The sequence below is a fragment of the Pseudorasbora parva genome, chromosome 4, assembly GCF_024679245.1.
Source record: "Pseudorasbora parva isolate DD20220531a chromosome 4, ASM2467924v1, whole genome shotgun sequence".
In the NCBI taxonomy this organism is placed as follows: Eukaryota; Metazoa; Chordata; class Actinopteri; order Cypriniformes; family Gobionidae; genus Pseudorasbora; species Pseudorasbora parva.
In genome coordinates this window covers 57,251,687-57,262,424 of record NC_090175.1, presented here as the reverse complement: position 1 = coordinate 57,262,424, position 10,738 = coordinate 57,251,687, and the positions used below count along the sequence as shown (strand labels likewise).

The following is a 10,738-nucleotide window of genomic DNA, read 5'->3' as shown; positions in this document are numbered from 1 at the left end:
GTTTAATCTGTCAGCTCCGCTTCACCTTCGTTGCTCTGGTTGGTTGTAGCGCTATCCTATCGCGTGCAGAGGGAGTTTGAAAGACGACCGTTTATCCGCCGCTCAGATTGAGCCGTCAATGGAGAGTTTCCAGACCAAACATCTCGATGTGGGTCAGGCTTGTCAGGCTAGCATTTAGACTATTTTTCTCAAAATGTAACGAGTTTAATCTCGCATTATAATGACTTTAATCTCGAGATGGTTTAATTTTTTTTTATATTATTGCTTGGCCCTAATCCTCTTCCGTAATTACGCCTATGGAATGTCGCCACAAAAAAAGATACGAGCATTCTGTTGGATTCATCTTGAATAGATGCATTATAAGCCGTATAAATCCTGTGAAGATGGAACGGGCAGCTCTTCCTGGGCAGGATGGACTGATTGTTCTCCGCTTCACTCCACCCAGACGTCTTCCTTCAGCTCAGCCCTGATGTCAATCTATAATGCTTTACATTAGAAAGAGCAGGAAGTCAACTTTAATCCACTTAACCCTCTGTATCCTTTTTTCCTCCGAAATTAACTGAAACACACGGAAATTCAACTCCAGACCTTGTTCTGACTCGGGTTTCTGTATTCAAATACGGTTGCGTTCAGTGTGGGGGTCAAAGCTTTAATCAAACAACTCTAATAGAGTAATTAAAGGGTTAGTTCACCCAAAAATGAAATGTCTGTCATTAACTCCTCTCCCTAATGTCGCTCCACACCCGTAAGACCTCCGTTCATCTTCACACACAGTTTAAGATATTTTATATTTAGTCTGAGAGCGTATGCAAGTGTATGCACACTATACTGTCCATGTCCAGAAAGGGAATAAAAACATCATCACAGTAGTCCATATGAGACATCAGTGGGTTAATTAGAGTCTCTTGAAGCATCCAAAATACATTTGGGTCCAAAAATAACAAAAACTACGACTTTATTCAGCATTGGCTTCTCTTCTGGGTTTGTGTTCAATCCTCAAATAAAGATTCAAACGGTTATGAATCAGCGAATCGATTCATGATTCGGATCGCCAATGTCACGTGATTTCAGCAGTTTGACATGTGAATCATGAATAAATGTGTTCCCGGTCTGCAGTGGTCAGTATCTACCAAAAGTGCTCCAAGGAAGGACCAGTGGAGAACCGGCCACAGGGTCATGGGCGGCCAAGGCTCATTGATGCACGTGGGGAGCGAAGGCTGGCCCGTGGGGTCCGATCAAACAGACGAGCTACTGGAGCTCAAACTGCTCCAGAAGTTAATGCTGGTTCTGATAGAAAGCTGTCAGAATACACAGAGCAGCTCAGTTTGAGGTGTATGGACCAGTCAGGGTGACCTCTGACCCCGCCGAAAGCACCAACAGTGGCACGTGAGCATCAGAACTGGACCACGGAGCGATGGAAGAAGGTGGCCTGGTCTGAGGAATCACGTGTTCTTTTACATCACGTGGATGGCCGGGTGTGTGTGTGTGTGTGTGGCTTACCTGAGGAACACATGGCCCCAGGATGCACTATGGGAAGAAGGCGAGCCGGCGGAGGCAGTGTGATGCTTTGGCCAATGTTCTGCTGGGAAACCTTGGGTCCTCCATCCATGTGGATGTTACTTTGACACGCTCCACCTACCTAAGCATTGCTGAGACCATGTTCAGTCTTTGATGGAAACGGTATTCTGGTGGCTGTGGCTCTTCCAGAGGATAAATTGCTTGCATCATAATGTTATGCCTGATTGGTGTATGTTACTATAGTTTGAAAGATACTCAGAAGCAAGTAATCTAGATAACCACTAGCAGAACTGAATATTCTGCTTCAGCTTTCTGAGGCTTTGTAAAATTCAATCTTTAGCACTTTTGGATGGACAGTTTACGAACATTAAATCTGTTTCCTAATGAGTGTTTTCAGTGGTGTGAGAGACTTTTTAATGTGACAGCGAAACTCTTGAGTGTAAATGTAAACGCAGTCAAATTCCCTGTTGAAGAAAACCTCAGTAAGGAGGAATTCTGGTCCAGTCTAAAGCGTCTGATGACAGCAGACTTTATTCCAGGATTCACAGTTGTTCCCGATGATGTGTTTCCCATGGGAAGCTGTTGTTTTGGAGCGAGTGTGAGGATGGATGGGAACTCTCAGCTTGACCTCCTTACAGAATGTTTACAAAGTGCCCAGTCACATGATCCGTCAGCTGACACTCTTATTGGCTACCTGTGGAGAGACTGTTTGTGTGAGTCACGGCAGGAGAAAAATCAGACGTTTTTCCAGTAATCCAAGTTAAAACGGGCGTGTCGTCTGGAGGTCTTGAGCGGGAACAAATCATTAACTTTGTTTAATTACAAAACAATGTAAAATCATTAGCAACATCTAAAATGAACGTTTTACCACACCTGCCAGCTAACCTGAAAACAATTATGGACATAAATATTCCTTAAAGGTGCAGTGTGTAGTAATTATGAGGATCCATTGACAGAAATGCAATATAATATACATTACTTAATGAACCGTTATGTTTTATTCCCTCTGAATGAGCCAGTTTTTATCTACACACACCGCGGGTCCCCTTACAGTGAAGCCGCCATTATGTGCCGCCATGTTTCTACAGTAGCCCTAAATGGACAAACTTCTCTACAGAGCACTAGCTACTCTCTACTGTCTCAGACGACATTTTGTCCCGTGTCAGCCACCGTAGCTTCTCTGTGCTTCGAAAGGGAGGGGTGAGTGTTGCTGATTGCAATTCACAACCTCACCACTAGATGCCGCTAAAATTCACATCTCATCTGCTTCTTTAATGGACATTTTTTTCAATATTTTTAAGTAAGCAACATGCTAATTCATGTTAACAAAATGTTAAATCATGATAGCAAAATGTTAAATCGTGTTAGTGACAGGCTAATTCATGTGAACTAGATGATAATTCATGCTAGCTATGTGTTAAAACATGTTATCAAACATGCTAATTCATGTTAACAAAATGTTAAATCATGATAGCAAAATGCTAAATCATCGTAGATATATGCTACTTCATGTTAACATGCTAATTCATGCTAGCAATGTGCTAAAAGTAGGGCTGTCAAAATTAACATGTTAATTAATAGAACTTAAATTAATTTACACAGCACTAATTTTATTAATGCGCGATTGACACAGTTTGTATTTTCTGTTTGATCCGTCGCCCCTAGTTGGAGAAATCAAGAGCAGTCATAGATGTAAAGGATGCAGCAGCAAACAAAAATAGGGAAAGAAAAGAGCTAACGTTAACATTATGTTGTATAGCCGACATAAGCTACTATTTTTTCTGTTAAACTTTTATTAGACTCCAAGTCGAAATAAAAGAAAATTGCTGCCGTTCAAGTCCGAGCGCGACAGTCTAAATCACGCTAGCAAAAAAATGTTAACTCAAATCAGCATGTTAACATGAATTAGCATTTTGTTTATGTTAGCAATGTGTTAAAACATGTTAGCCAAATGTTAAATCATGTTAACAGTGTTAAATCATGCTGGCAAAATGGTAATTCATGTTAACAACATGCTAATTAATGCTAGAAATGTTTAAACATGTTAGCAAAATGCTAATTCATGCTAACAACATGCAAGTGAATGTTAGCAATGTGTTTAAACTTTTAAAAAGTGTTAAATCATGTTAACAGTGTTAAATCATGCTGGCAAAATGGTAATTCATGTTAACAACATGCTAATTAATGCTAGAAATGTTTAAACATGTTAGCAACATGCTAATTCTTGTTAACAGCATGCACATTTATGTTAGCAATGTGTTAAAACGTATAGCAAATGGGTTAAATCATATTAGCAAAATGCTAATTCATGTTAACAACATGTTAATTAATATTAGCAATGTGTTAAAACATATTAACAACATGTTAGCAAAATGCTGATTTATGTTAACAAATTGTTAAATCATTCTACCAAATCAGGTAGATGGTCACTCGCGTTTTTTTTTTTTTTACTGGCCTGGGGAAATACACGACCATAAAGGCTGATTGGAGGCACTGCATCACTGTTGCATGTAAAATCAGCAGCGAACCACTGTGAAACTGCTGGAGAATACATAGCATACCAACATGTCCTCCAACCAATACACCTATATAGGTCGTTTGACACTTCCTTAAAACACAACCCATAGGAGCGTTTACTAAAGTTGTGCCCCTATCGACAATATTTTAACTCATGAAATACGACCCATAGGAGCGTTTACTAAAGTTGTGCTCCTATCGACAATATTTTAACTCATGAAATACGACCCATAGGAGCGTTTACTAAAGTTGTGCTCCTATCGACAATATTTTAACTCATGAAATACGACCCACAGGAGCGTTTACTAAAGTTGTGCTCCTATCGACAATATTTTAACTCTTGAAATGCGACCCACAGGAGCGTTTACTAAAGTTGTGCTCCTTTCGACAATATTTTAACTCATGAAATACGACCCATAGGAGCGTTTTTACTAAAGTTGTGCCCCTATCGACAATATTTTAACTCGTGAAATACGACCCACAGGAGCGTTTACTAAAGTTGAGCTCCTATCGACAATATTTTAACTCATGAAATACGACCCATAGGAGCGTTTACTAAAGATGTGCTCCTATCGACAATATTTTAACTCATGAAATACGACCCACAGGAGCGTTTACTAAAGATGTGCTCCTATCGACAATATTTTAACTCTTGAAATGCGACCCATAGGAGCGTTTACTAAAGTTGTGCTCCTTTCGACAATATTTTAACTCTTGAAATGCGACCCATAGGAGCGTTTACTAAAGTTGTGCTCCTTTCGACAATATTTTAACTCATGAAATACGACCCACAGGAGCGTTTACTAAAGTTGTGCTCCTATCGACAATATTTTAACTCTTGAAATGCGACCCATAGGAGCGTTTACTAAAGTTGTGCTCCTTTCGACAATATTTTAACTCTTGAAATGCGACCCATAGGAGCGTTTACTAAAGTTGTGCTCCTTTCGACAATATTTTAACTCATGAAATACGACCCACAGGAGCGTTTACTAAAGTTGTGCTCCTATCGACAATATTTTAACTCATGAAATACGACCCATAGGAGCGTTTACTAAAGTTGTGCTCCTATCGACAATATTTTAACTCATGAAATACGACCCACAGGAGCGTTTACTAAAGTTGTGCTCCTTTCGACAATATTTTAACTCTTGAAATACGACCCACAGGAGCGTTTACTAAAGTTGTGCCCCTATCGTCAATATATTTTAACTCATGAAATACGACCCATAGGAGCGTTTACTAAAGTTGTGCCCCTATCGTCAATATATTTTAACTCATGAAATACGACCCATAGGAGCGTTTACTAAAGTTGTGCTCCTATCGACAATATTTTAACTCATGAAATACGACCCACAGGAGCGTTTACTAAAGTTGTGCTCCTATCGACAATATTTTAACTCATGAAATACGACCCATAGGAGCGTTTACTAAAGTTGTGCTCCTAGCGACAATATTTTAACTCATGAAATACGACCCACAGGAGCGTTTACTAAAGTTGTGCTCCTATCGACAATATTTTAACTCATGAAATACGACCCATAGGAGCGTTTACTAAAGTTGTGCTCCTTTCGACAATATTTTAACTCATGAAATACGACCTACAGGAGCGTTTACTAAAGTTGTGATCCTATCGACAATATTTTAACTCATGAAATACGACCCACAGGAGCGTTTACTAAAGTTGTGCCCCTATCGACAATATTTTAACTCTTGAAATATGACCCATAGGAGCGTTTACTAAAGTTGTGCTCCTTTCGACAATATTTTAACTCATGAAATACGACCCACAGGAGCGTTTACTAAAGTTGTGCTCCTATCGACAATATTTTAACTCATGAAATACGACCCATAGGAGCGTTTACTAAAGTTGTGCTCCTAGCGACAATATTTTAACTCATGAAATACGACCCACAGGAGCGTTTACTAAAGTTGTGCTCCTATCGACAATATTTTAACTCATGAAATACGACCCATAGGAGCGTTTACTAAAGTTGAGCTCCTATCGACAATATTTTAACTCATGAAATACGACCCATAGGAGCGTTTACTAAAGTTGAGCTCCTATCGACAATATTTTAACTCATGAAATACGACCCATAGGAGCGTTTACTAAAGTTGAGCTCCTATCGACAATATTTTAACTCATGAAATACGACCCATGGGAGCGTTTACTAAAGTTGAGCTCCTATCGACAATATTTTAACTCATGAAATACGACCCATAGGAGCGTTTACTAAAGTTGAGCTCCTATCGATAATATTTTATTTAATTAAATACGACCCATAGGAGCGTTTACTAAAGTTGTGCTCCTATCGACAATATTTTATTTAATTAAATACGACCCATAGGAGCGTTTACTAAAGTTGTGCTCCTATCAACAATATTTTAACTCATGAAATACGACCCATAGGAGCGTTTACTAAAGTTGTGTCCCTATCGACAATATTTTAACTCATGAAATGCGACCCATAGGAGCGTTTACTAAAGTTGCGCTCCTATCAACAATATTTTAATTAATTAAATACGACCCATAGGAGCGTTTACTAAAGTTGTGTCCCTATCGACAATATTTTATTTAATTAAATACGACCCATAGGAGCGTTTACTAAAGTTGTGCCCCTATCGTCAATATATTTTAACTCATGAAATACGACCCATAGGAGCGTTTACTAAAGTTGTGCTCCTATCGACAATATTTTAACTCATGAAATGCGAACCATAGGAGCGTTTACTAAAGTTGTGCTCCTATCGACAATATTTTAACTCATGAAATGCGAACCATAGGAGCGTTTACTAAAGTTGTGCCCCTATCGACAATATTTTAACTCCTGAAATACGACCCATAGGAGCGTTTACTAAAGTTGCGCTCCTATCGACAATATTTTAACTCATGAAATACGACCCATAGGAGCGTTTACTAAAGTTGAGCTCCTATCGACAATATTTTAACTCATGAAATACGACCCATAGGAGCGTTTACTAAAGTTGTGCTCCTATCGACAATATTTTAACTCATGAAATGCGACCCATAGGAGCGTTTACTAAAGTTGTGCTCCTATCGACAATATTTTAACTCGTGAAATACGACCCATAGGAGCGTTTTTACTAAAGTTGTGCCCCTATCGACAATATTTTAACTCGTGAAATACGACCCATAGGAGCGTTTTTACTAAAGTTGTGCCCCTATCGACAATATTTTAACTCCTGAAATACGACCCATAGGAGCGTTTACTAAAGTTGCACTCCTATCGACAATATTTTAACTCATGAAATACGACCCATAGGAGCGTTTACTAAAGTTGAGCTCCTATCGACAATATTTTAACTCATGAAATGCGACCCATAGGAGCGTTTACTAAAGTTGTGCTCCTATCGACAATATTTTAACTCCTGAAATACGACCCATAGGAGCGTTTACTAAAGTTGAGCTCCTATCGACAATATTTTAACTCCTGAAATACGACCCATAGGAGCATTTACTAAAGTTGCGCTCCTATCGACAATATTTTAACTCATGAAATACGACCCATAGGAGCGTTTACTAAAGTTGTGCCCCTATCGACAATATTTTAACTCATGAAATACGACCCATAGGAGCGTTTACTAAAGTTGTGCTCCTATCGACAATATTTTAACTCCTGAAATACGACCCATAGGAGCGTTTACTAAAGTTGTGCTCCTAGCGACAATATTTAAACTTATGAAATACGACCCATAGGAGCGTTTACTAAAGTTGTGCTCCTATCGACAATATTTTAACTCATGAAATACGACCCATAGAAGCGTTTACTAAAGTTGTGCTCCTATCGACAATATTTTAACTCATGAAATACGACCCATAGGAGCGTTTACTAAAGTTGTGCTCCTATCGACAATATTTTAACTCATGAAATGCGACCCATAGGAGCGTTTACTAAAGTTGAGCTCCTATCGACAATATTTTAACTCATGAAATGCGACCCATAGGAGCGTTTACTAAAGTTGAGCTCCTATCGACAATATTTTAACTCATGAAATGCGACCCATAGGAGCGTTTACTAAAGTTGTGCTCCTATCGACAATATTTTAACTCATGAAATACGACCCATAGGAGCGTTTACTAAAGTTGAGCTCCTATCGACAATATTTTAACTCATGAAATACGACCCATAGGAGCGTTTACTAAAGTTGTGCTCCTATCGACAATATTTTAACTCATGAAATGCGACCCATAGGAGCGTTTACTAAAGTTGAGCTCCTATCGACAATATTTTAACTCATGAAATGCGACCCATAGGAGCGTTTACTAAAGTTGAGCTCCTATCGACAATATTTTAACTCATGAAATGCGACCCATAGGAGCGTTTACTAAAGTTGTGCTCCTATCGATAATATTTTAACTCATGAAATACGACCCACAGGAGCGTTTACTAAAGTTGTGCTCCTATCGATAATATTTTAACTCATGAAATACGACCCATAGGAGCGTTTACTAAAGATGTGCTCCTATCGACAATATTTTAACTCATGAAATACGACCCACAGGAGCGTTTACTAAAGATGTGCTCCTATCGACAATATTTTAACTCTTGAAATGCGACCCATAGGAGCGTTTACTAAAGTTGTGCTCCTTTCGACAATATTTTAACTCTTGAAATGCGACCCATAGGAGCGTTTACTAAAGTTGTGCTCCTTTCGACAATATTTTAACTCATGAAATACGACCCACAGGAGCGTTTACTAAAGTTGTGCTCCTATCGACAATATTTTAACTCTTGAAATGCGACCCATAGGAGCGTTTACTAAAGTTGTGCTCCTTTCGACAATATTTTAACTCTTGAAATGCGACCCATAGGAGCGTTTACTAAAGTTGTGCTCCTTTCGACAATATTTTAACTCATGAAATACGACCCACAGGAGCGTTTACTAAAGTTGTGCTCCTATCGACAATATTTTAACTCATGAAATACGACCCATAGGAGCGTTTACTAAAGTTGTGCTCCTATCGACAATATTTTAACTCATGAAATAAGACCCACAGGAGCGTTTACTAAAGTTGTGCTCCTTTCGACAATATTTTAACTCTTGAAATACGACCCACAGGAGCGTTTACTAAAGTTGTGCCCCTATCGTCAATATATTTTAACTCATGAAATACGACCCATAGGAGCGTTTACTAAAGTTGTGCCCCTATCGTCAATATATTTTAACTCATGAAATACGACCCATAGGAGCGTTTACTAAAGTTGTGCTCCTATCGACAATATTTTAACTCATGAAATACGACCCACAGGAGCGTTTACTAAAGTTGTGCTCCTATCGACAATATTTTAACTCATGAAATACGACCCACAGGAGCGTTTACTAAAGTTGTGCTCCTAGCGACAATATTTTAACTCATGAAATACGACCCACAGGAGCGTTTACTAAAGTTGTGCTCCTATCGACAATATTTTAACTCATGAAATACGACCCATAGGAGCGTTTACTAAAGTTGTGCTCCTTTCGACAATATTTTAACTCATGAAATACGACCCACAGGAGCGTTTACTAAAGTTGTGCTCCTATCGACAATATTTTAACTCATGAAATACGACCCACAGGAGCGTTTACTAAAGTTGTGCTCCTATCGACAATATTTTAACTCATGAAATACGACCCATAGGAGCGTTTACTAAAGTTGTGCTGCTATCGACAATATTTTAACTCATGAAATACGACCCACAGGAGCGTTTACTAAAGTTGTGCCCCTATCGACAATATTTTAACTCTTGAAATGCGACCCATAGGAGCGTTTACTAAAGTTGTGCTCCTTTCGACAATATTTTAACTCATGAAATACGACCCACAGGAGCGTTTACTAAAGTTGTGCTCCTATCGACAATATTTTAACTCATGAAATACGACCCACAGGAGCGTTTACTAAAGTTGTGCTCCTATCGACAATATTTTAACTCATGAAATACGACCCATAGGAGCGTTTACTAAAGTTGTGCTCCTAGCGACAATATTTTAACTCATGAAATACGACCCACAGGAGCGTTTACTAAAGTTGTGCTCCTATCGACAATATTTTAACTCATGAAATACGACCCATAGGAGCGTTTACTAAAGTTGAGCTCCTATCGACAATATTTTAACTCATGAAATACGACCCATAGGAGCGTTTACTAAAGTTGAGCTCCTATCGACAATATTTTAACTCATGAAATACGACCCATAGGAGCGTTTACTAAAGTTGAGCTCCTATCGACAATATTTTAACTCATGAAATACGACCCATGGGAGCGTTTACTAAAGTTGAGCTCCTATCGACAATATTTTAACTCATGAAATACGACCCATAGGAGCGTTTACTAAAGTTGAGCTCCTATCGATAATATTTTATTTAATTAAATACGACCCATAGGAGCGTTTACTAAAGTTGTGCTCCTATCGACAATATTTTATTTAATTAAATACGACCCATAGGAGCGTTTACTAAAGTTGTGCTCCTATCAACAATATTTTAACTCATGAAATACGACCCATAGGAGCGTTTACTAAAGTTGTGTCCCTATCGACAATATTTTAACTCATGAAATGCGACCCATAGGAGCGTTTACTAAAGTTGCGCTCCTATCAACAATATTTTAATTAATTAAATACGACCCATAGGAGCGTTTACTAAAGTTGTGTCCCTATCGACAATATTTTATTTAATTAAATACGACCCATAGGAGCG

The 10,738-nt window shown here is 38.6% G+C and overlaps 1 protein-coding gene across 1 annotated transcript in view; it reads left to right on the top strand.

The window, feature by feature from the left end:
- The first annotated feature begins 2,584 nt into the window (after nt 1-2,584).
- LOC137073824 (sodium- and chloride-dependent GABA transporter 2-like) overlaps nt 2,585-10,738 on the top strand; it is a 70,453-nt gene continuing 62,299 nt past the window's right edge. The window contains exon 1 of the mRNA XM_067442525.1: nt 2,585-2,718. Coding sequence (XP_067298626.1) covers nt 2,585-2,718 — 134 coding nt within the window. The remainder of the gene's footprint in view (nt 2,719-10,738) is intronic.